At 44.1% G+C, this 25,001-nt stretch overlaps 4 protein-coding genes across 9 annotated transcripts; 2 read left to right on the forward strand and 2 right to left on the reverse strand.

Annotated features, from left to right (window-relative positions):
* Nucleotides 1–49: 49 nt before the first annotated feature.
* On the reverse strand, nt 50–4,380 carry LOC100841822. The gene is made up of 5 exons (XM_003565489.4): nt 3,167–4,380; nt 2,917–2,975; nt 1,412–1,540; nt 863–998; nt 50–466 (listed from the first exon to the last, which is right to left on the reverse strand). Exons 1-5 carry the CDS (start codon nt 3,869–3,871, stop codon nt 164–166), a joined length of 1,332 nt encoding a protein of 443 aa, XP_003565537.1. The 5' UTR covers nt 3,872–4,380; the 3' UTR covers nt 50–163.
* Nucleotides 4,381–4,717: 337 nt separating this feature from the next.
* Nucleotides 4,718–13,897, reverse strand: LOC100835825 (cleavage and polyadenylation specificity factor subunit 2). Of its 2 annotated transcripts, none has more exons than XM_010232043.3 (18): nt 13,660–13,897; nt 12,512–12,680; nt 12,231–12,327; nt 12,032–12,161; nt 11,835–11,950; nt 11,445–11,539; nt 11,204–11,355; nt 10,989–11,046; nt 10,816–10,923; nt 10,125–10,377; nt 9,508–9,689; nt 9,124–9,219; nt 8,893–8,991; nt 6,762–6,893; nt 6,476–6,520; nt 5,743–5,907; nt 5,289–5,363; nt 4,718–5,159 (listed from the first exon to the last, which is right to left on the reverse strand). In XM_010232043.3, exons 1-18 carry the CDS (start codon nt 13,806–13,808, stop codon nt 5,061–5,063), a joined length of 2,220 nt encoding a protein of 739 aa, XP_010230345.1. In that variant the 5' UTR covers nt 13,809–13,897; the 3' UTR covers nt 4,718–5,060. The 2 variants fall into 2 exon arrangements, with proteins under 2 accessions (XP_010230345.1, XP_003565596.1); XM_003565548.4 differs by having other exon boundaries at nt 5,061–5,159; nt 12,032–12,158; nt 13,660–13,808.
* Nucleotides 13,898–14,493: 596 nt separating this feature from the next.
* Nucleotides 14,494–17,544, forward strand: LOC104582987. The gene is made up of 3 exons (XM_010234623.3): nt 14,494–15,428; nt 16,641–17,185; nt 17,455–17,544. The coding sequence occupies exon 1, from the start codon at nt 14,595–14,597 to the stop codon at nt 15,426–15,428; it is 834 nt and encodes a 277-aa protein (XP_010232925.2). The 5' UTR covers nt 14,494–14,594; the 3' UTR covers nt 16,641–17,185; nt 17,455–17,544.
* LOC100829783 (deoxynucleoside triphosphate triphosphohydrolase SAMHD1 homolog) lies at nt 17,333–24,905 on the forward strand. Of its 5 annotated transcripts, none has more exons than XR_002962845.1 (19): nt 17,333–17,704; nt 19,269–19,306; nt 19,410–19,432; nt 19,907–20,013; nt 20,106–20,157; nt 20,229–20,313; nt 20,919–21,009; nt 21,184–21,222; nt 21,307–21,389; nt 21,498–21,560; nt 21,960–22,015; nt 22,099–22,172; nt 22,783–22,875; nt 22,963–23,064; nt 23,606–23,718; nt 23,812–23,903; nt 24,006–24,021; nt 24,131–24,241; nt 24,326–24,905. XR_002962845.1 is itself a non-coding variant. In XM_024458308.1 (19 exons), the coding sequence occupies exons 1-19, from the start codon at nt 17,546–17,548 to the stop codon at nt 24,428–24,430; spliced, it is 1,425 nt and encodes a 474-aa protein (XP_024314076.1). In that variant the 5' UTR covers nt 17,343–17,545; the 3' UTR covers nt 24,431–24,905. The 5 variants fall into 5 exon arrangements, 4 of the variants coding, with proteins under 4 accessions (XP_024314076.1, XP_024314077.1, XP_014753431.1 ...); XM_024458308.1 differs by having other exon boundaries at nt 17,343–17,704; nt 21,960–21,970; nt 23,638–23,718; XM_024458309.1 differs by having other exon boundaries at nt 17,347–17,704; nt 21,322–21,389; nt 21,960–21,970; nt 23,638–23,718.
* The last annotated feature ends 96 nt before the right edge of the window (nt 24,906–25,001 follow it).

Consider the following 25,001-nt stretch of genomic DNA (forward strand, 5'->3'; position numbering starts at 1 on the left):
TTTTTAATGCCAAATTGGTATCATAAGGAGGACCGAGTAAAAGGTAAAATGGTACAAAAAAAAAACCATGACGACCACAATAAATCAGCATTCTGTCAAAAGAATTTACAGCAGAAGATGTTTAGCCAAAGAAAACAAAGAGGAAAATTTACATGGTCTAGCGTCAGGAAGGAGGCGAGCTACGCAGCACGATCTGACCATCCTCATCCTTTTCGAACACACTCTCTATCAGGTCGTTCCAGCTCACCCGTGGTTGCCTGGACGCTGACGATGGGAAGCTTTCGCTCCTCTCCGGCCGTTCACCACCGAACGTGCCGTACGTCGATGGCGGCGACCGGATGCCTGTCACCGACAGTGTGGCGGCTCTGCGCAGTGCTGCCTTGTGCTCCTCCACGTGCACCGTCTCGTCCCGCTCCATCCGCTGCTCGGATGGCACCAACATCGTTCTCTCCTTCTCCAGCATTAGCTGATGATATGCACAGGGAGATGAGAACAATTTCATTATGCTTCTTTTTACTCACTGAGAACTACGGAGTACTATTACTACAAAGACATGATAAAATTGAGCACCTATATCTGAATTTTGAATAAAAAATTATTTTCATTTTGCATTCTGACATCTCTACACGCTTACCACGTTCTACTCAAGATTGTGTACGATTTGGATCCAATACCTGCTTTACGACATGAGGTGTTTGACTCTAGATAGCATACACTACTTGAAACAACTGAGTGCTAGATTGCACATTTCTAAGTTGCAGAACATCAAAGGTACACTTCAGAAAACACAGAAAAAAAAAACAATTCCTTAAAGAGCAATGAGACAACACAATTTTGTTTTATGAGAAAGCACAAGACTTACATCCAAAGCCTTCTGGGCTTCCCGCTCGATCCAAATAACAGCGTGATCCATTGTGGCGTTGCAGGAAAGAACTACATGCTCAAATCTACCATCCACTGGCACAGCTGTTTTGACCACCGGTGGATATCTTCCACATCTGCATTCATTTCACTAACAAACTATGATTATGACAATGTTGGATGTCTCCATTACTAAAAAGTAGTAATCTGAGTGATGGAAAAAAATATAAATATATATTCTGAAGAAAGCAGTGGCATGTTCAATAGAGGCATTTCACTGCTGACAACATGGAAGGGCAGATGCCACACCATTACGGCAAAAGTTCCCATCAGACAGTAGAGAATAGAGATGAATCATCAACACCACTACCATAATATTATCTCTACTTCAAAAATTTCTGAGGATCTCTTTCATGAACCCACTTTGTAGCACTATGATGGTACATTGAGAGTTGTTATTTAGAGTTACTCAGCAACAATGCCATATTTCAGGTCCCACAAGTAGTTTTTTTTTTTTTGCATTCTAGGTCACGAATTAGAAGAAGGTTACCTGAACATTTTTCTTTCCACAATGTGATATATCCGACCTGGTGCATAGAGCCTCCTTGGATCTTTTAACATAACATCTTCAGGTATGCAGGTGTCCTTCAAACATCTCAAACACAGGAGGCATGGCAGACTGCCCAAGAAGAGAAGATGGTCCAATTTTAAAATTGCTTGTACCCACACAGCTGGAAGGAAATAATCACATTGCATTCAACATACACAGTGAAATAAGATAGCTAGTACAGTAAATATAAACAGGAAATTGCTGAATAAGACCAAACACCCCAGAGGATTCGGATTATTGCTATCAATCTATGGTTGACGGGCTTGTTTGCAGTTTACTAATACATTTGTTGCGTCCATGAGATAGAATTTCCTCCCTAACGCCATTTTATAACAAATCACTTACATTAGCTGCTAGCTGCAAGACAGATGTATAATTATTAAAATTATATATACCTCCAGTTAACAAATATATAGAGGTGTGAAGTATGTGGATCAAGCAACTAATATTATTTTTCTTCCTTCAGGTATCTGGTGATTATATGCTCCGAGTTACCTGGTCAACAAATCATCTTAACAGCCCATTGTATGGGCCACTGTCCACACATGGTTAAAAATTGATTTGCTTTGCAATTTGAAAAAGGAAAAATAACCAGAAAGGTGGACATTCTGAAAGTAAGGGTGGACGCTGGACAGAAGGTGGAACGTTCGGGTCAGATTGAACATGAACATTGGAAGCAGACAGATCGCATGTCGGACAAGTGAGCAGACAAGTACTCATGAGGTGGTCCAGTGTTCTGTTGAACAGGCGGCTTTCATATTGAATTCTACATGATGTTTATAAGTTGTTTGAGCTAACTAAAGCGGAGTTAAGTAAACTAACGTGTACCAGAGACCAAAAGAAACTTAGCAGAAGACGCTAAGAAAAATGAGAAGGGTGGATAATAGATAGGTGGAGTAGGGAACATTAATATGTCATCTTTTGCAGTATCTGGGAACTGGAAGAAAAAATTGTACTCCGGGAATAAGCTCTATTTTGTAAAATAACATGGCATATGCCCCTATATCATAGCAACCAATTCAGATTAGAAGCATGTTGTATCCCCAGGCATATATACAGTTGATACTTGCTTTGAAGGCCTAGAATAAGAAAAAGAAGTAACTAACTCAAGAATCAATCTGTAAATGAGCTCACCACATGACAACACCTAGTTTTGACTTGATACGGCTGGTCATTGGCTTATTAATGTTTGGCTAAAGTAAAAAGGAACAAAGCCTAGCTAAGATGGTTAGTGACCTAATAGAAGACCATGATAAGATAACCAAAAAAAAGTAGTGATGGTAATGTAGGGAGGAATCATGAAAGTACTGGCTGGCCACTAAAATTACATAATGCGAAAGTGTGCTCTACTAGAATCATATAACAGTAGCAAATATGAACACGGGACACAGGAGGATGATAGTATTTAATTAAGAAAATAGCCAACAAGGGTGCCATGGCCATACCAGAGAATCGACTTGAAAATATCTTCTAAAGGAGTAGCTGTTCGAGGCAGGAAATCATCCTGTCATTAAGAAGAACTACTTTCAGTATATCAATATCTGCACATTAAGTCATTAACAATGCAATGTTTTATCTCAGAACTGGTATGCTCTTTGACAGTAGCACTTAATAGTCTGGTTATCAAAATTCAGACAGACAAGTAAACTAAGTCAGCAAGGAACAATTCAATTTGAAGCAGCAAATGGTTCTCACTTGTAGCACAACAGAGTTGATAACGTCGGCATATCTGACAGCCAGGTTGAGCGACATACATCTGGCGGGCGCCATGGCGTAGCATCTGGTGCGGCTCCTGTCGACGTCACCGAGCTTGTCGAGGTTGAGCACGACGACCATGGTGAGCATGGCGGCGATGCCGGCGCCAAGTGAGTGGCCTGTGAAGGTGAGCTTGTAGTCAGGGTACCTGTCGAGGAGGTTCCTGAGCAGGTCGCACTCGGCGTCGAGCACCCAGCCGGCGGCCCTGAGGAGGCCATTGTGGACGTACCCGCCGTCGAACTTGCGCTTGCCAAGGCGGTTGTCGAGGAGGAGCGCGTAGTCTGACTCGCGGCCGAGGTTGAGGCCCCGGAGGGCGAGCACGATGTCGGCGTGCGCGTGGTCGAGGTAGACGAGGTAAGGGGTGACGCGGCCCCGGGTGTCGGCGTAGCTCCGGCGGCGGATGATGTTGGCGGGGTCGATACCGTAGCCGCCGGGCGGGGAGAAGACGGGGTTGGCGAGGTCGGGCTCGTAGTTGGCCATGATGAGGCGGCACATGCGGGGCACCGGGGAGAACTCGGCGGCGGAGGCGAGGCCCCAGGTGGCGCTGTCGCGGTCCCCCGTGTGGAGGCACCGCTTCCATGCCCACCGCGCGCAGCCCAGGCAGTAGACGCACTCCAGCAGCGGCAGCCCGCACGCCAGCGACATGGCGGCGTGCGCGAGTCAGCGGCGGCCGGCCATCGCGCTGCCGGGCCGGGAATTGCGTCGAGCAGGTGGCGGTGCGCGGCGACGGAACCTCAGGTGCGAATCGGGGGTTTGGGTAGGTGGATGGTTGAATTGGATATTCCTCCCGTGATCGGATCCGAGTACTAGAGAGGTGGCTTGCGCTGAGATTTGCCTGTCAATTGCGGGGTGCGTAGAGAATCCCAAGTCGCCGCCGCACCGAGATCGGCGAGTAGAGCCGACGAAATAAAAATGGAGGACAGCCAGCGAGTCAGAGAACACTTGCTTTATGATGTAAGCCTTGCAAAATCGCAAACGAGTTTCCTCTCAAACCAGTTTTATTGCTTTGCATACACTCAACACTGGGCGTTCGCAAGTCACCAGGCTGATATCTAGAATTTGAGTTCCAAGTCCGTTTTGAGCTCAAGATTTCGCTAGTTAGGAATTGCCAAGGAATTCGATTCAGGCTGAGTTCAAGGTTGCTAAATCGGGCTGAACTTATTTTATAATTTACGAAAAATGACCATGAAAACAGGCAAAAAAATAGTCATCCAAACAAGGAAATTGATTAAAAAAAGGGCTAATACATACGAGATTACGATAATTGGCCGCAACAATAAATGCAGCAATACCATTTAGCTAACCAGTGATATCCCTGCATGTGTTTGTGTCATTTTCGGGGCTTGAGTTGGCCCTCGTTGACAACAAGAAACAATGACAAGATGATGGCATGTATGATGATGATGCATGAAGTGAGACAAGATGGCACCCCTGCCAGAACATACAAGAACATTACAGTGGCACTGGCCGTCCAGCGCCCACATCCCTCTAGAACACTCCAAATAGTCATATAGTCCGAATAGTCCAATCATACAGGAACGGAGTCTTCCAGACATGCAAAGAACACTCCGGAGCCCTCAGCGCTTTTTCCCCTTGTTTTACCAAGTTTATAAAACTAATAAAGTCCACATTTACACGAAAAACTTAAAAAAAACATGAAAACAACCAACTACAGGATCAGTGAGCAGTAACCTGAACTTTCGGGAGACAAATATGTGAGAATTGTACAACAGGGATTCCCAGGATCAGTAATTGATTAATACAAGCAGTATCCTCTTCTGTCGGTTTTACACAGCACACGGCAGCAATGGTGCCGCTCCGAATGCGACAGGCCTTACAACAAGAAGAACTGGGAGTAAAGGAGCTCACGGATCTTGTAGTAGTCCTCGCACAGCGGACCTTCGATCACAATCTGCTGCGAACCCGTGCTGCCCTGCAATTCCGTGTTTGGCGAGAACATGCGACCATCAAATCAAAAGTGTTGTGTGCCCCTCAAAATAAATACTAGTATTAAATAAATAGTCAAACTACTGCCAAATTGTATGGCAGTTCCAATCGTTACCTTCTGGTTAGAATCACCAATCTTGCGCACTGTGATGTACTCGCCGCACCGTAGAGCACCCCCAGCAAACTCAACCTGCAAGGATTTTCTTAGCGCTAAATTTCCATGGTCTCAATAATTTTAGTGGTTACAGCTTTCAGAATCAATTTCTGAACTCAAACCGTACGTAAAGTATGTAGGTTATATGAACTAAAGTTTGCTCCTGAGAGGTGCCATCTGATAACCATTTTTGCACGTGAGTGGGCGAAAGTTGCAACTCTGTGGTCCGTTTTTAACATGCTATCGGCTAATTGATCTAATAACACGTTGTATACCCCCTATGTTCCACGGAATGATACAGAAATATGAGAAAAGAAAAATCCAACTACCATTCTAAAACTAAACTGTGAACGACCCGATGACTAAGGCAACCATATCATACAGATACTAATGATAATTGTATACGGAGACCAACCTGTAGACCTTTATTTGCTAGGAATTGCTTGAAATCGGCCAATTTCAGATCACCAACAAGAACTGATTTGTGGGCAGATGGAGTTGACGAGGGGGGTAGCAGATTAAGCTTCTCATCCACTTTTCCAACTTCTGCATCAACCCACGCAATTTCATGCTCGCCCAACTGCAGACAGTTTTAGTGTGAGAGGTGCTTTCTTAAACAACAACAAAAAACTACCAGCGAAGTAAATGAACAATGGTGTGAAGGATTCAAAAAGAACCAAATGGAACAAAACCATATGGACAAACAACACTGATCGAGAGTCAGACCAGGTAGGTGGTTTATGGTGGTCACTTGCCAAGTTTTTGGCATGGATGGCTCAGCGTTTATGAGCAAATTCAACTGGTTTGGCATTTTGTTCAGTGTTTATGGCTGGTAACTGGCTGGGAAATGGAATAGACTGCTCAGTTGAAAAGCAATTAGCCTTTTAGAGGGAACCCTATTAAAAGAACCTACAGGTTCAAGCCTTTTTTGAGTTTTGTGTGTAACAACCTCACTTGTGGAGCTCTAAATGAGCTCTGAGCACTTTAGGAGCTAGTCTATCCAAAAAGAGAACTGTGAACCACTAGAATGCTACTATAAAAAATTTATATCATGGCATAAAGTCCATATCAAGGTAACTCAATAAATTGAATAGAGTATACTAACATTCAAGGAAGCAAATATAACTCATAGAGTTATAGTCCCTTACCTTCTTAGAAATGACATTGCTCATTAACTTCTCTGAAAGTTGCACCTGAAATTGCATAACAGCATAGACATTACAAAACTAGCAAGTCTGTATATGTATGATTGGTTACAAAGTTCCGATACCCTCCTAGCCCATTTACATAAAGTTCTTGCTGCTGCTGCTGCTCTTCTATCAGATAGGAGTATATGAATTAACACACCAGTATCTGACGATGGCTTTACATTCATGATCTTCAAGTCCTAAGTGATGCTCTACTAAGAAAGAGCTTGGCAGCTAACAAACTAACCTTGTAAGCACATAAGTCTGAAGTTACATCAATTGTTTCTTCTATCTGAGGAGCATAAACATGCAAGTCTGAGTTCTTTGCACAATGCATTTTTAAATGTTCAGTAGCTTCTGCTGACCCATGTACCAAAACCTGGAAAAATACAAGAAGAGATTCAGAATATGAGCAAGCACTGACAACAAGAAGCAAGCGTGTAACTGAAGTCACCTGCTAAACGCCTAAATCACAACAAGAATCACCAGAGAGTAATTATGTGTACAAAGTTTTTTCCCCGGGAAGTGTACACAAAGTTTTTGGTGGCATGTGTTGAATAAACTAGCTGTTTTAATAGTTAGGTAGTTAGCATCTTTGCTTTTTGCCGTCAGTAGCTTTCTGTTAGCTATTTTCCCGTTTCTGTTGCCTGGCGTGGATGCGATCTATGCGCCCGCCAGCTTGTAGTTCGTTGTGGACGACGCGCCTCGATCGTGGGATGGCACGATCCAGTCAGAGGTGTGGCGACAGCCACAGCATGCCTTTTGTTTTCGATGAATAAAAGGAGAAGCAGAAAATGCAGCAAGGTTTACGCTGCGCCAAAACAAACACTCCACCTCTCTCGTTTTTCGTCTGACACTCGAGCTGGTGCTTACAGTTGGTATCAGAGCCCTAATCAGTTTCTGGTGATCTGCGATGCCAAACTCGAAGGGTGATCGGTACGCCTCCTGGTCTGTGACTCCGCTGCGCTCGCGTACCTTGAGCCGTGGCCGGAGCCGCGGGAGACGACGCGATGGCCAGGTTGTGGTGCAGCAAGAAGTGGTGCGCAAGGTGGGCGGCAGCGGCGCCGTCACCTACCCCATGCTGACACGCACAAACTACCTCGACTGGGTCATACTCATGCGGGTCCAATTGCCAGGAGCTGGGCTCTGGGAGGCAGTGGAAGGAGAGGAGACGTCGACGCGGCAGGAGCGGCAGGCGTTCAGCACAATCCTGCGCTTGGTGCCGCCCGAGATGATGCGCGTGGTGGCAGCCAAGGACAACGCGCATGATGCCTGGAACGTGGTCAAGCTGATGCGCACCGGCGTAGAGCGCGTCCACGAGGCGAAGGCCCAGAAGCTGCGCAAGGAGTATGAGAATCTCGCATTCAAGAGCGGCGAGTCCATCGAAGATTTTGTGCTACGGCTGTCTGGGCTGGTCACTGACCTGCAGCAGGTCAATGATGACATCACGGAGGAGAAGGCCGTGAAGAAACTCCTTCGTGTGGTGCCGCCGAGAATCAAACCGGTGGCAGTCGCAATGGAGTCGTGCCTCGATCTGAAAAATATGTCCCTTGAGGAGCTCTCAGGCCGGCTCTCTGCCGCCGAGGATGGGCTTGATCCGGAGCCTGATGTTGGCGGCAAACTCCTTCTCACGGAGGAGGAGTGGCGTGCGCGCCAGAAACGCCATGACTCAGACGGATCGGGCGGCTCTGGTTCTGCAAACGCCGATCGCCGTCAGTACAAAGGTCGCGGTGGAGGCAAGGAGAAGGAAGGGCCTCGCCCTGCCGCCGGCGGGGGCCCAACGAAGGACGACAAATGTCGTTACTGCGGCAAGAAGGGGCACTGGTCCCGCGAGTGCCGCAAGAAGAAGCGCGACGAGGAACAGGCCCATCTCGTGCGACAAATGTCATTACTGCGGCAAGAAGGGGTAGGTCATCCTCCGTCGGGTACAGCTCCGGCAAGATCTTGGCCGCCGCGGACTTCCCCGCCTGCGCCACCACCACGGGACCGTAGCCGGCGACGACATCACCGCGGGCGATTTCTCGTTTCTCTGTTTCTCTCGTGGGTACAGGGTACGTGGGACGGGGAAGCTGTTGGGTAGCGGATGAGCAATGGCATTGTGAGGTAATTTTGATGAAAAAACCTACGGACGTCCGCCGTCACCACCGTTTGTAATTTAATAGATAGTAATAGATATTTCGGCACTTGATATGGGACGGAGGGAGTATATTACATTCACATGGTCTAACTACCTTCGGATTCAATAATGCAAGTGCAGAACATAGGCTTAAAGACAATTTCAAACTATGAAAAAATGACCAAAGAGCAAATAAGTCAAAACCGTTAAACTAAAAACATGCATGCTATCAGATAAAAAAAATTCAACTAAAGACACGTACAAGTTTCAGTGGGGCTACATGAGCAATAACTGATTTTACAGAACGCCCATCGGACCGACCTTCAAAGTCCATATACGCCAATGAGCACTTCACTTGCACCTGAAAAATGCCAAATATACATACAGATGCAAAAGTGCAATCTAGATAGACATACACCTATCTTGGATATAAGTACATTTATATCTTTGATATAGATGCATAGACTGAATAAAAGAGAGAAAAGAAACTTACAGTCATCTCGTTGGAAATAACTTTTGAAGGTGCTGAATCAAGAAGCAAGCGTGCTGAGCCCTCGTCAAGCTTACCATCCATACCATCTCCAGCACCCTGAAATAAAATATGTGTTTAATAACCTAGGATACGCGACTAGAGTATGTAAGACCTTTTCATGTAAAGAAAAACAAATGAACAACCATTTGAATTTGAAGAGGGCAAGAAAGTCCCATGTGTTTTTCACTTATCATTTAAAACTTCTTGCAGTTTTCAAAAAGGAAAACACAGTCTTCAAAGAGATCACTCCAACACAATAATTGTATGTGACAGCCATGCAATTAAGTAACAATGGACAAAAATACTCAATAGTCAAAAGGAATAGTGACAGCATAAATAACTTACAAGCATCATATTATTATCCATTTCGTCTTGTTTCATCATATAATCATCAGGATTGATGACCTCGCCAAAGTCATCCCAGTCAGCAGTATTTTCAAAAAAAGGAAACATTGGAGCAAAGCTGGTCGTCGAAGGGACAAATCCATCAATTAGAATATCCACATTTCCGCCAACATGTGAGCCAGCTGATGGAATCAGAAAGTAAAGGCAGTTAACTACATATAAAATATTACTCCCTCCGATCCTAATTTCTTGTCGAATTTAGGATCGGAGGGAGTACATCATAATCAGATAGTAAAGACTTTAAACACAAGATCTGTTTGGGGAACATAGATGGAACAACAGATATGTTACCATCAATTTGCTTTTTCAGTATAGTAAACAAGAATAACGAGGATAATGAAATCCATCAGGTCAACACAAGGCAAGCAGAAAAAGAACAAAAAGTCAAATAGTCATTGAAACTGTCAGAGACAGACAGTACTGTAGAAGACTAGAACTGGTTATCAGGAGACACATAATATTTAGAACTGTACTGTGCAATTGCAAATAAGAAAGGATCAAGTATGAAACAGCCAAATGGAAGTTTCACAAAAAAAAAATGTGTAGACATCTTATACCATTGGATGATTTACGAGACGAACTTGCATCAACGACCATGGGATCAGAAGCCTTTGCATTTGATCCATGAGAAGCCTTTAGCTCCTCATCTTTGCTGAGGCTAGCCTTTAGCAATTCTTCCTTTTTTATCCGTTCTTGTTCCTCTTCATAAGCTTTCAGCTCATCACCAACTAAAGGAATTCGCTTGCCCATAGTGACCTTTACAGCTTTGGGGGGTGGATCCACTTGAAGCATGCGAGCAAGTGTCCCAAACTGGAAGGGGAATATGTTTTAATCAAACATTTGCAAATACATACATGCAATGCTAGAATTCCGCTACTAAATGAAAAAAATGAAGACACTTGGTTGATCTTTACAGTCAAATCTATGGAACATGAAGGCATAGATGATTGTAAACTTGAGGAGGTTATGCTTCATAATTTTTCTTTTCCACAAGTAATAAAGGTCCATTCAGCAATTAATTCATTAAAGCACCTTCACATCATGCAATTTTCAGTTTTAAACAATAAAGATAGATCCTTTCATATTCAAAGTTTCGAATAAGTGTGAACTAGCCCTCTAGTCATTTATACATTCAAAGCTCCAAAATTCCTATGACAGTGTATTTAAGGTGACAAGCTACTGAAAATATCGGATGAGAGATTGAGTAGAAGTGTGGCCCATTTGGAGAGGATGCACACATGGATGTACCTGCCCCTTCTCAGTAAAAAGCACTAGATTTTTGGCTTCATTTGCCATCTCAACAAATATGTCATGAGAAAAGCCAACCTCCAAACTTGCCATGGACGCTAGAACCACCTGCAAAATACTTGTTAACTTCAAGGTTCAAAAGGTATGGTAGACATATATGTTGCTACTCTAACCTTTGGAGCATCTCCCAGTTTCTCCAGCTCTTCTTTGTTAATTATCAGCGAGACATATCTGAAACATATTACAAATAAATTTGTTAGCAATCAAATAAAAGAATTATGTAGACAATTGGAAATAACTTAGGAAAGCTCTTTTGAGGATTCGTAAACACACTGTCCACCAGGAGCAAGAGCGAGGAAGTATGTTCATCACATGGCAAATGTTATACCTCAATAAGAAGGCATTGTCTCTAGTGTGCTCAAAAGACTTTGAGATCGAATCACTCATCCATTCAAGAAAACTCTTGACATAATCAACAGTACTCGTAGAAACATTTGTCAGAAAGTAGATAGGATAGACCAAATGTCGTTGAGCCCAATACTGCAACGTATCAAGAAAAAAGGTTACATATCATTAACATAATAGGACAAAAGATGAAAAGAGTACAATCAAATAAAAATAAATTTCACCTGCTCCATTATTAAAAGAAGTTCTAGAACTCTACCAGCTGTATCGACAGGCAGTAGCACACTACCACCACTTGCTAGAACTTTCACCATTGAATCTGCACAAACACACTAACACTTCAATGAGGTTTCGATATTTAAAGCAAGTAAAATAACCTGCAAACAATTAGTGATTTGGGAATGAGAACTCTAATAATTTTAAGTTTATCATCGCACCCAGAGAAAATGAAAGTAAACAAAAAAAGATCCCCCATATTGAAAATTTGAAAAAAGAAAATAGCATGCATCTCCCTAATATTGAGCAAGTAGCTCAATCTGATCACGGAAGAGGGGGGTGAGGTGAATAACATATCTAATGCAAAAGAGTACTGACAGATAGGTCCAGCACTGTACCAATGAAATCTTGATCCTGTTGCCTTTTGTAGACCTGATTGTTCAAGGCATTGTATGCATCAGTAATCAAAACAGCTGGACGTACAAAAGATCCGAGGGCAGTACCGTTCAAATGCCTGAAAAAGCACATTATCCTTTAGTTATTTAAGCTAAAGAGTACTAAATCTGGACAGGGCAAACACAACAAAGGATGGAACCTCTCTTTCCGATGGTTGAAGTCAACAGCATAGACGACATCCTCCCCATCTTTTGTTATCTTCCATACTGTACCCCCCAAAAGATGCCCAGACACATGCGGCGCAATAACTATTCCTTCACCTTTATCTGCTGAGAAATGATTATTGAGGGGCTAAAATTAAGCATTAAAGTGGTGTGCATCAACATGATCTCACTGACCATTAAGAAGGTGATTTTGTGAGTATTTTAGTCTCACAACATTTTGGAATGCAGCATCAATATCATCCAAAGTAAATAAGTCAAAGTCTGCAACTTGCTGCAAAAGATATTTGAAATGGTAAGATTAAACCATGAAAGATGATAAAAGCCATGAAGAAACATGGGCATCAACGTTCATTTGGTCCTACGCACACACACGAGGGATATCCCAACTAGAAATACATATGGTTAGACAAGTGTGCAACTAATTGCAAATTATAATGCGCACTAAGGAAGCTTACCCATCTAGATAGAAAATAATCATACATGGTCAAAAGGCCCAGCCTAAACACAGGTTCTGTCGCATATACTGGTGCAGATAGTCCGAGATGCTTCATGGCATAGGGCAAAGCTCCTAGATGCATGATGTCAGGATGAGACAGAAGAACAGCATCTATTGTTGGCGCAACCCTGGAAGATATTAAATATTCTTTATCTGCATAAGTCAAACATATCTTCAATATGTTTGAATAAAAAATGGACACTTTGTTTTGCTGCAGTTTGGACTAAAATAAGCATACTAATGCTATATATGCAGCAAAACAAAGTCTCCATTTAATTAGTATACTGTATGGGGCTTTCAGAAAGAAACACGCCAAAGTCTACATTAAAAATTTATGCAATGCAAACAATCTAGTTTGTCATCTATGGACATTTAAAAGCCTAACGGGAAAATTTTCACTTGACTAAAGCTGCACATATAAAATCAACTAAAGAATGGCTGCTATATTTATGTAGCATCATCACATCAGTCAACAAAAATGAGCAAAACAAATATGTTCGCTCTGTAAAATGGAGTAAAAGCATGCATGCACTTGCATCCTCTTACAGGAAACACACATGAACTAAAAAATAGTAAAGCACACAAAAACCAAGTACAGCGCATCAACTTGGGCTACATTTTTGGCACACGAAATCATACATGCGACACTCCATGATATGGATTGATTACACATGCCCACACCCACAAAAATGAGGATGAGTTGATGGACATTGACACACCTAAACATATGATTTAGTTCAACTAGTCAGTTTTGTAAACAGTCCAAAGATCTCAACCATTGCAGCAAACAAAACCCTAAGACGAACCAAGCCACTATATACCTAGCGTCCTAACCCCATTTAGTTGGGCAGGCGTAAATTACTCGCTGCCCTCCCCATCAATGCAGGTAATTGATCGAGCAGGTGGTGCGCATGGCTGCACCTCCATCCGAGATTCCGAGAGAATGCCTCGTCCTAGTTGACACAATTCGTCGAGCAGGTGGCATACGTCCGGCAAGGCAGCCACGCCCGCGAACACTGGCGCCAGCATGGAGACAAGCAAGCTCGCAGGGGACGGAATGACTGAAGGAGCAGCAGCTTCCGGGGGTAGGTCGGGTAGCGAGCTTACCTGGCGAGGGGCTGGAGGAGGGAGGGGTCGCAGTGGTCGGTCCAGCCGCAGTCGAGGAGGAAGCGGAACCCGTCGACCGCGAGCAGGTAGCACAGGGGGCCCTCCCCGTACGCGCCGCTGAGCGGCGTCACCTGCACCGACGTCCCCATCTGATTCCGCCGGCGGCGACGGCGACGGCGAGTGGAGTTGGGCGCTTCGGGCGGGTTTGATTGTCCTTTTTTCCTTTTTGAGGGTAATCGGGCGGGTTTGATTGAAGTTGTCGACCTGCTCGAGATGGAGGGTGGAAGTGAAAATGAACTGGGCTGGGCTCTTCGTAGCAACTCGGCCCATATGGCTCGATATATTGGTGCTGGACGGAGGAACTGAAGAAGAGCGCATGCCGTTTCTGGATTGGAGGGAGTAACATCCAAGTCATCCGATCCTCATCTTTTCGCCCGACTATGACGAATTTTGTCATCTATAAAGCTCACCGTCATTTTGTCTTTCACTGAATTTTTTATGATACTGTACAGAGTGTGAGGTATCAGTAAGCTCCCGACTGGATAGCCAAAAACTACAGTTCGTTTGTGACAATGTTTTTGGTAAGGCTAGAGCAACCAAACACACCCCGTATTCTCTTGCAAGGCTGGCAAGATTTAATACGTCGGACTGACTAAATACTTCCTCCATTTCATAATTCTTGTTTCAAATTTGTCAAAAATGGATGTAATATTTTGACAAGAATTAGAGAGACAAGAGAGTCCATAATCTCGCTTGTAATTAAATACTCCGTGCAAGTTAATCACGGAGTACTACTAGTATTTTGGTGCAAATCGATATTGCCTTGTAGTTGGCCGGAGGGAGGGAGCAGGAACGCAACCGAAAGAGAGCAAAGCAGACTAGCATAGGCTTTTGCAGGCGAACCCCATCGCCTGCAAAGCTGTGCCCAGCGTCGCATGAGCTGCTCTCCCATCAATCGGAGCACGGCACGTGTCCTCTCTCCAGGTTCTTCTCCTTCCTTCCCATCCCCCGATTTTAAAACGTCTCGTCTGTGCTTCTCCTTCCCAGCTTCAACCCAACTCTCTCAGAGAGAGAAGCCCCAGCGGGCGGCGGCCATGACGGACTTGAGCGCGGAGAAGCTGCGCAGCATCCTGGCGGAGGCCGAGAAGGCGGCGAAGAAGATCCGAACGCAACGCGACCACCTGCTTTTGTCGCAGGCCATGCTCGAGGGCGACGCGCCGGCGCCGCCAAGCGACGACGCCGGGGGGATCGACATCGAGCGGTTGAAGGGCATGGTCTCCGGCCAGATCGAGAAGTTCCGCTACGAGGGCCTGGACGCCGGCGCCCGCGACCTCACCGCCGTGCTCACCATGGCGGGGGCGGAGGGCGGCGGCGTGGCAAGCCTCGCGCTCAACTCCTCCTTCCCCGTCATGCCCGAGGAGCTGCTCCACCACGCCCTGCTCGCGCATCACGCGGCGGACGAGATCCCCGTCTTCGCCCGCGTCGAGGCCGCCCTCTTCGCCGTCAAGCTCGCCCGGGAGCGCCACCTCCCGCGCTGCGTCGACCACGTCCGCCGGATCGACGCCGGCGAGCCCCTGCAGGCGGCTGGCGGCGGCGGGGAGAACGTCCCGCCGGCCCTGGATCCGGCCACCGGCCTGCCCCTGCCCGGCAGCGCCACGGAGCAGGCCCGCGCCTGCCTCGACCGCCCGTTAGCCCTCGTGAACCTCGCCGTCGCCGCCATGTCAAGCTTCCTCGACCAAAAGGAGGCCGCCGACGACATCATCACTTAGGTGCGTAAGCCGCTGCCTCTGCTGCATATATGCTAGCTACCTGCTAATCCATTCATCCCATCAGAGAGTGTGTGTGTGTCTCTCTCTCTCTCTATATATATATATATGGTTGAAATGAATCCACCAAACTAATTCATCTCCTTTGATTCACTCGTGGCATATCTATCCATTCTATGTTTATGCAACCTTTCAGTTGAGTTAGAATATTAATCTCCCCTCTGCTATATACATGGAGTATCTCGGTGGCTATCTTAGGGTGTCTGGTTAATGTAATGTGATGTCGTATCGTATCGATCTCCATCATATCTGCGGATCGATCAAACTGAGTTGCATGTGGAAGATGAGATATGGGATATGGTATTGTATTTTTCAGTGGTAGAGCTGCTCGTCGGGCATGGCGGCGAAGGCCGGGTTGAGCGCGAGGCGGGCGCCGTTCTCGGCGGCCATGGTGAGGCACGTGGTGAGGTAGCGCGCGCCGGCCTCCAGGCCCTTGTAGTAGACGTCGACGAGGCCGGAGACGACGTTGAACTAGACGAAGGAGCAGGCAATGGATTCGAAAATGTTTTGGGCGTTTTGAGTTGAGACCAAGAGCGCCCGTGAGTTTTTAAGGGTAGCGAAAATGCAGCTGGGATGGACGCGTAGCGGGCGCCAATTGCTGGCTTTGCAGTTCGCGTTGCAGGTGATGGGCCTGTCTGCAGACTGGGCCCACCAAGACCGCCTCTCACCGGCCCATTCTTTCCATTGACCATGGTCGTGCACTGCGGAGTTGCGTGCTCCCTGCGCCACCTGCAGTATCGCTACAAGACAAAGTATTCTCTCTTTGCGGCAAAGAGGATCCAAAGTGTTCAAAGTCTTTTTCTGTTTCAAATTTAAAAGTGCTACGGTGTGGTGTGTTTTTCGACACAGGTGCCAGTGTTTTGAACGAAGTGTTTACAATTACTGTCTTGGGAGAGAAAGGCCCTCGTTAACGACTGTACACAAGGGGAATGAGTTTGCACTCTACGGAATGCAAATCCAAGAGAGTGGCTGGTCAGAGCTAGCGACATTAATTATCAAGTGAAACAGAATAAGGAACATAAAAAACACTCTAACTCTCTTCACAAAAACACACACACACACCCCCAACTCTCTGTCCTGCTTCAGATTTATTTATTTTTTGAGCGGATGGTTCTGCTTCAGATTTATTTATTTTTCAGAATTGTTTTGCTTCAGATAGTACGTACTCCTTGGAGGGCACCAGGTGGGCCGTTGAGGAGCAACAGGACGCAGCTTGTACGGGCCGACCATTGGATGATCCGAAAATCTGTTGGGCCCTAATGCTAGATCATGATCTCTACGGCCTGGAGCCCAGTTATGACGCCGTTTTTTCTGCCGCATATTACGCTGGTTAATTCCTCTAAAAAATATTTTGCGCCGTTTAATGCTCTAAAAATTGCTCTGAAAATCGATTTACGTTGGTTTGATTTTCAAGGGTTGACAGAAAAAAGCAATACTAGTACGGAACAGGAACAGTGGAGTACACAAAGATGTTGTAAAAAGGGTGAGCATGCCGCACATGTGCCACGAACTTGATTAATCTAGGGGGGAACCGAACATAATCTAGGGGAGTACGTGCATTAAGCATAGAATATTCTTTGGTCCTGAACCATCCCATTCCCTTTCCCTTCGCTCTCCAGTGCAGCACGTTTCCGACACTCCAGGGGGTGGGGGACACTTGGCGTGACACTTCTGCGCGCCCATACCAATCGCACCGACAGGTGGGCCATCTGCTTCCCTAGCCCCACCTGTACATGTTCTGCACGCAATTTGAGAAATTCAACCGCACGCAGCTGGCCAGCGAAACCGTATAGAGAGAGAAAAAGGCCGTAGAATATCAGAAAGTATTTATCAGTCCTCGCCAACGGATCATTAATCCGAGCGAGCGTTGCTAACCCTCGGTTAGGAATTTCCTCCCTTGTTAATCCGAAATCCAAAATCCTCCCTGCCTCATTGGCTTTGCTTTGGTTGCTTCCTTTTTGCCTTGTAGTTCCCATCCAACCCCACAAGCACAGCACCACCCACCTATCGCCCGCCGCCGCACGCGCGCCACCACCGGAAGCGAGCGGCGAGCACCGGAGATGGGCGAGTACTGCGTCGCCGCGTCGGCGGAGGAGGGGGAGCCCGCGCTGGCCTTGACGCCGCCGCCGGCCAGGCGCCGCCACGCGTACGGCGAGCTCGACCGTTGCTCCACCAAGCAGGTCTTCGACAACCTCCACGGCAACATCTCGCTCGACCCGGTGATTAATCCTACTCCTATTCCGCCCCTCCGCCTCCTTCCTTATCCTCTCCGCCTCCGTTCGCTTCGCTTCTACTGTTACGGACTCCCGGTTTGCTGTCGCCGCTGCTGCTTTTGTTTATTCGCGGCGACTGATGGTGGGGCTGCAGGGGTTCGATGATGTTTTTCTCGCAATCCCTTGGTTTCGGTCGATTAGGGACTAGTTTCCATCCCGATTTCGATCTCGTGCCAAGGCCATCGATCAGGCCCCTGGATGGGCATTTTTTGTATGTTTTTAGTTGAGGATTGTGGGAATATCAGCCTGGATGATGAGCTGGTTCGTTTCGTCTGTGCTCGACGAACCCAACAAAACCCCAAAATCCCCATCTCGCAGTTTATTCGCTCCTCGTTTGTTGGTATCAGCTATGCCTTTGGATGTGCCATTTTTTCTGTTCGTTTTTAATTGTCTGGTATGCATGCGCCATTTTTGTTCTTTGGATTTGATCAAGTCTGTTCGTCTTGTGTTGTTGTGGCGTATGAACTGCTTTATCAGCCGCGGATGTGCCGTTTTCTTTTTAAATTCCGATGGTTACTTTTCTGCTACGTCTCTGCTTTAGAACATGCGTCTTCCACCGGAGGAGAATATCATGTGGCAGGTCAACCTTGAGAGCGATTGGTATTATGGGGGTAATTAATGGGCCTTGAGGGGCTTGGTTTGTTTATTGATGCTTGGGCTGACATGCAGCTTCCAAGCAATGGAACATGTAGTCTAACTAGTATTGTCTACAGGAGGATCTGCCTAAGATAGCCAATCGTGTGATCTATAATGGGACTAATAATACCAAAAAACACTTTCCACGTTTTGCTTCATCCCTATTTTTGGCATGGCTACTTTAGTAGTACTCTACAGTACCACAGTACACTTGCTCTTTTGTGGTGCACCTGGTGCTTATGGCAATTTGTAACATTCACTCTGATGTGGTAAATGCATTGATCTCGACTAGTTTACATTCAAGTTATACTTGGTCCCTCTTACCTTCCACTGTGAGTAGTAATTTGCATATTATTTTAATATTGCTGTTTCTTGAATTTGAATACTCAGTGTTGGAGCATTTCTGTGTTGAAGGCAACAATTGACAGGATCTCATATATTCATTTATTTAAGAATGTTTAAGCACCGGATATTCTGTCAGAATTTTGTGTATCTTGTATAATGGTCATTTATAAAATGCCTTTGTTTTCGTGCTGTTGGCCAACTGATTTTCCACTTTGAGTTTTAATGCTCTGTATCCGATACAAGTAGAACTATACGCCTGCTATTTATTTTTCATGAACAGCCTTAGCTTACTGACTCCACAGTCCAATTTACGACTATGTTATTTGGATGTGTGTTCAGTCACTAGTATTTGATCATACTAATTTCTTATTTATACGGAAAATAGTTCATCTTATTATCCGGTCAAAAAAATAGTTCATCTTATTATGAATAATCTCTAGAATTTATTTTATTGAGCTAGTGAAGCTCTATATAATTTCCATTGCTCAAACTATTCTCTTCAATAATAATTACTTTCTTTGATGCGCAGTTGGCCCGTGAATTTGTGGATACTGAGGAATTTCAGAGGTGAATTTTGTTTCCCCAAATTATTGCTGTCCATTTGCTTGTCCATCTTCATAGATATAGATAGCCTAACTATGATTTCATTTGATTGCATCATGTCATTCAGGTTGCGGGATCTGAAACAACTAGGTGAGTTTTCTTCCCTCACTTGAGAAAGCATCTTGGGATCTTAGCGTTCTGTCATGCTGCTAGTGTCAGAAATCTAAATGGAGTCCCGTGTCTTCTTTTGTCCTAGTTAAGAAAATTAAGGGTTAATTTCATCACAGAACTGTTTGTGTAGCTGCAGCTACATTGTGTATTTGATCAAATCCACTGTTAGTCACATTAACAACAATTTGATGAGTCATGATTGACTCTATCTTCTGTCTAGGAATAATGTAAACGCATTGCTACAGTGCTACTAAAATTTTCTTAGCCAACTATTGACTTATTTCTGTGACAGTGTTCACTGTATGTGATTTAGATGGACACTTGGATGTTCTTAACTTTTCTTTCTAAACTGAACAGAGCTGTCAGCTTCTTTTTATGGGAAATTCGATTCTGATTGAATTTACGGTAGAATTTATTTAGATTTTTGCCTAACATGCTATGTATGATTTTCAGGCCTTACATATCTGGTGTATCCAGGGGCCGTCCACACACGTTTTGAACATTCTTTAGGTGTTTATTGGCTAGCTGGGGAGGCTATGAACAACCTTCAAATGTACCAGGTCTTTACAATTATCACAATTTGACTGATATATACTGGCAAGTGAAGTTCAGTTAGTTATGGAGAAGCTTATGCATTTTTTTCATTCAACAGGGAAAAGAGCTTGGCATTGACCGTGTTGATGTGCAAAGTGTGAAACTTGCAGGTTGGTTTACTCAACCACGGCTCCACTAAGTACTAATGTGTGATGATGATCTTTGTGATATTTCTGTTCAGGTCTCTTGCACGACATTGGACATGGCCCCTTCAGTCATTTGTTTGAGCATGAGTTTCTTCCTCGTGTTCATCCAGGATCAACATGGTAATTCTATTTACGTATATGCTGTTGATTATTATTTCTTGATTCTGTAGTTATTCTTCATACATATTTCTAGTTGCTTTATGCCTACTACAGTACATGAAAGTCCAAATTCGATTGATATTTATATCATGGTTGAATATTACGGCTGAAAAGACAAGAGGGTCCAAATTTTATAGGATTGATATTTTTATTTTAGGCCCTCTTTGGATCATGCCCTTTAATTCATACGATTACACCAAAGGAATTTTATAGGATAGGATTTTTTTTCTTCCAAATTTTGGAGGAATCCAAGCATGGGATCTAACCTCAGGGAAATTTTCCTTTGATAGCTCCAATGCATCTTTTCTCTTACCTCCTCTCTTGAAGCTAAGCACCACCTAATCTCAAAATTCCTGTGTTTCCTCTGTGTAGCATCTAACCTCAGGGAATTTTTCCTTTGATAGTTCCAATGCATCTTTTCCCTTGTCTCTCTCCTCTCTTCAGCTAAGCACCACCTAATCTCAAAATTCCTGTGTTTCCTCTGTGTAGCATTCAAACACCTTTGTAAAATTATCTAGAGATTTTGGTTAATGTCTTAATTACAAATTTCCGATTTGTTCATCCAGGTCCCACGAACATATGTCTGCACTGCTGCTGGATAGTATTGTTGACAAACATGCAATAGATATTGAACCTGATTATCTCAAAGTTGTGAAGGTAAGCTGCACTTTATTTCCAGCTTTTGTTGAAGCATTTTGTCATCACTAGGTAGTGCTGTTATACCTGCAGCATTCAACTGTCTATGGTGTCCTATATTGCTCGTTATTGTACATCACAATGTGCTGTTCTAAGTTACCAAACTATAACCTTGCATCGTAAAAATGTATGCAGGAAATGATAGTTGCAAGCTCTGAGTTCTCCAAAACAGAAGTATGTATCTTGTTCTCTCATAGCATTTTAATCATCTGTTCTGATTGAAAATCGACCACTTCTCTTAACTTTGATGAAACAAAGCTTGTTTCTTCACAGGGTGCGAGGGAGAAGCGTTTTCTTTATGACATTGTTGCTAATGGTCGCAATGGTATAGATGTCGACAAGTAAGGGCTTTCTAAGTACTGAAGTACTGAACTTCTAAATTTCTTCTATAGGACCACAGTTGCCTCTACCATCATCTGGTCATGGCATAAACTAGTGCAACCTTGCAGGTTTGACTACATTGACCGCGATTGCAGAGCATGTGGTCTCGGGAGTAACTTCCAGCACTGGAGGTATATTTTGCCTAATTGCCCCTTTGAACCTGTTGAGAATTTGAACAAGCGCTCCACTGTTGTGATTCTTGTGACAATTGCCAGATAATTAAATATATCCTCAATGAATATTTAAGGGATTGTATTTCCTTTTGGTAAGAAAGCTATCCCGGTATTGTTTCACCAAAGGTAAAGTACTGTATTTGTCATATATTAGCTGGCCAATACAGGGCTTTTGAGATCAAATACCCCTGTATTCTCAAGCTTTTGTGTGAGATCTAGCTAAATCATAGTGGCTGAACTTTTCGAATAATTACGTAGAAAAGGTGTCCAATTCGTGATTCGGTACTGAATGCAAGCTAATTACATTGGTTTGTTTTATTAAAATGAATGTGCGGTTAATTACCACTTTTCCTGTAGGCTTTTACAAGGTATGCGAGTGATGGGTGATGAAATATGCTACCCGGCAAAAGATTGTAGGTGTATTATATTACAGTCCTCATCTATTTACATTTGACCATTGCCATCATGATTTGGTATGCTCCATTTGGAACTGCAGATCTGAGCATCCATAAATTGTTTACGACACGTGCTGATCTGCATCGGACTGTCTATACACATGCCAAAGTAAAGGTACATACAATTTGTACTCCTGTGCTTTCCAACTCTGACAGGGGCAGAGCTTACGCGAGACCAACTTGGGTCCTAGACCTCCCCTGCATATGTGCAAGTTCATTAAGTCTTAGGAAGATATACGAGAGAAATTTTCTGTCTGGACTCTGTAAATGCAGTGCATATGTTATATTTTAGTCAACGCTAGCCCCATCTTGTTTGACCTGAAGCTCCACCATTGAACTCCAACGCAACATTTGTCTTGCAAAAAAAAAATCATGATTAGATCGCATAGACCCATGAAGAGAAACCTCACAACTAAGTCCATAACTGTGTTGCTTCCAAAGCAGTGGATTCAAAATTTCAAATACTGTCACTAACAGGGACTTTCCAATTCCCATAACAGTGTTAGTTGTTGGTCAGTAGGGTACCGTCATAGTAGGGTTTCCAATCCAATCCCTGCTGTGAAACTTTTAGATGAGGCTCTACAAGTTCTCACGTTGACTTTTCCATTTAACTATAGACAAAATGGTTATGCTAATCTCATTGTTGGATGTCCTTAAGCTGCATCCTAATTATGCTGCTATTGTTTGTACACCAAAATCTGTTTCTAACAGTCTTCAATCATTAGGCTGTTGAACTGATGCTTGTGGATGCACTTGTTGAAGCTAATGATTACTTGGGAATATCTTTGCATGCACAGGACCCAGAAGACTTTTGGAAGGTCTGGTGTTAGCTAATGTTATTTTTGTTATTTTAATGGCCCTTTTATTAGTTTGTCCTGCTAACTTCTACAATTCTGCATTTCCAGTTAGATGACACAATCGTTAAAAGCATTGAAACTGCTCCCAATGATGAACTGAAGAAAGCAAAAGAAATCATTCAACGTATTCGCCGAAGAGAGCTCTACAAGGTAGCACCCCTTTCACTGCTCTATTATTTTGCCTCATCTTATGCGACATACCCCTGGCAGCTATTTTGCTACAACTGTGTATCTTATTATTATTGCACATGCAAGGTTATTGTAGTGTTGCTCAATCAGTAACTCGGTATGATAGGTAATAATGTACTCACTCTGATCCTAAATTCTTGACTCAAATTTGCTCAAATATGGATGTATTTATTCTTAAAAGGCGTCTAGATACATGTAATATTCCGACAACAATTTAGGATCGGAGGGAGTACATTGGAACCCTGTAAAGTTTTGCAAACGACTAATGGCAGTTTCTCTGTGCTGATTTAGTAAAGGTTTTGCTTATTGTGGTCATTGTACGTCTTACGTGGAGTTGGAAGTTACAATGGTTGGTTCTGTTGGGAACATTTTAAGGGTCAGATAATTTGCTGATAACACGCTAGATTAATTATTTACTCTCAACTTGTGGGACTCCAAGATGAGTTTAATATTGCTATGTACCATAACTGCATAATGAGCAGCATCTCACGTTCTGTTGCAGATATTGATTCAGTTACTGCTTTTGAATTGCAGTTCTGCAATCAATATTCTGTTCCAAAGGATAAGCTGGAGAATTTCAAGGCTATTACTGCACAAGACATAGTTTGCTCGCAGGTTCGTCTCTACTTCACTAGTTTTGTGTTGATTATACGATCTGCCCTCTCTGAAATTATATAATTTCCTTGTTTCGAATCTCCCCGTCTTCAGAAATCTTCTAAGGTGCTGCTGAAGGAAGAAGATGTGGCGGTCAGCAATGTGAAGATTGATTTGACTCGTGGGAAGGATAACCCCCTGGAAAGGTTCTTTCTGCTTGAACACTCAACTCTGTCATTGATTTATCAATCTTCCAAGTCCTAAGCATTTACTCTCTTTTTTTGGCGTTCATAACCACCATTCCCCAGCATCAAGTTCTTTAAGGTAATTAATGTTCCCTTCCCACCTGGATATGTATGCTGTTTATGTATTGGATATTGGGGATGTCTCCATGGTTCCCCGCCTGGTCTAAGTAGAATCCTTCTTGCACCAGGATTACGGATGCGACGAGAAGTTCCCGGTCATAGATGACCGCGTCAGCCACTTGCTACCTGCCTACAACCAAGACAGGATCGTCAGGGTGTACGCCAAGAAGCCGGAGCTGGTGAGTTGAAGAAACATCAAACATGCATGCAGCTACTATCAACCATTCCCATTTCGTGAAACAAATCATATTCTCGATTGGCAGGTCGAAGCGGTGTCGGAAGCCTTCGAGAACCTGCAGCTGAGGATGTATGGCGAGAAGACGCAGGTGCACGATACACCCAAGAAGCGCATCAGGGTCCAGTACTAGTAGTGACAGCTCGCAGTTGGATAGTACTTACTACAAAGAAGAACATAGAACAAACGATGAAGGGACTTTTATACTAGTATACACCGAAATCAACCATAGCTGGTACGGTATCTGCACAGGGGACACGCTGGTATTGTACAGGTGATAGACGAAAAGTGAAAAATTAGTCCTGGTAGAGATGCTGACACAGGATCAGCTAGCTAGCGAGCAGATAGCCTGGTACATATGCAAGTGCCTTTTGGTTTTTGGAAGTAATCCCCACATGCTTACCTATATACTACGGAGTACGTTTTTTTTTAAGGATACCTATATACTATGTCGATGGCATTGCTCCCCCGATCGCACTGGATCAATTGTTAATACACACACGCACATATCCCTAACTTCCATTGTGACATGAATTTGGATCCCTTTCTGTTTGAAGAACCCTTTGATCATGCCGATTATGTATTTAATGTGTATCCTTTTAATTTGATTCGATGATTCAGGATCCTCATCATTTTTTGTTTTGCTTTGGTTAACTGTGGTACGAGTTCTTTTTTTTCTACCGTAATTATAAAGAAATGTACTG

This window comes from Brachypodium distachyon, chromosome 2, assembly GCF_000005505.3.
Source record: "Brachypodium distachyon strain Bd21 chromosome 2, Brachypodium_distachyon_v3.0, whole genome shotgun sequence".
In the NCBI taxonomy this organism is placed as follows: domain Eukaryota; kingdom Viridiplantae; phylum Streptophyta; class Magnoliopsida; order Poales; family Poaceae; genus Brachypodium; species Brachypodium distachyon.

Bases quoted from the DNA above. Each gene is read 5' to 3' on its own strand.
- LOC100841822 (XM_003565489.4), bottom strand. From the start codon at position 3,871: ATGTCGCTGGCGTGCGGGCTGCCGCTGCTGGAGTGCGTCTACTGCCTG. The intron at 2,976-3,166 runs GTGAGAACCATT...TCTTAATGACAG, and splicing joins TCAACTCTGTTGTGCTACAA to GATGATTTCCTGCCTCGAAC. The intron at 1,541-2,916 runs GTATGGCCATGG...CTTCTTGGGCAG, and splicing joins ATTTTCAAGTCGATTCTCTG to TCTGCCATGCCTCCTGTGTT.
- LOC104582987 (XM_010234623.3), top strand. From the start codon at position 14,595: ATGAGCTGCTCTCCCATCAATCGGAGCACGGCACGTGTCCTCTCTCCA.
- LOC100829783 (XM_014897945.2), top strand. From the start codon at position 17,546: ATGGGCGAGTACTGCGTCGCCGCGTCGGCGGAGGAGGGGGAGCCCGCG. The intron at 21,223-21,306 runs GTATGTATCTTG...GATGAAACAAAG, and splicing joins CTGAGTTCTCCAAAACAGAA to CTTGTTTCTTCACAGGGTGC. The intron at 21,561-21,959 runs GTATATTTTGCC...CTTTTCCTGTAG, and splicing joins AGTAACTTCCAGCACTGGAG to GCTTTTACAAGGTATGCGAG.
- LOC100835825 (XM_010232043.3), bottom strand. From the start codon at position 13,808: ATGGGGACGTCGGTGCAGGTGACGCCGCTCAGCGGCGCGTACGGGGAG. The intron at 11,951-12,031 runs GTTCCATCCTTT...GTGCTTTTTCAG, and splicing joins TTCAACCATCGGAAAGAGAG to GCATTTGAACGGTACTGCCC. The intron at 10,924-10,988 runs GTTAGAGTAGCA...AGTATTTTGCAG, and splicing joins AACTGGGAGATGCTCCAAAG to GTGGTTCTAGCGTCCATGGC.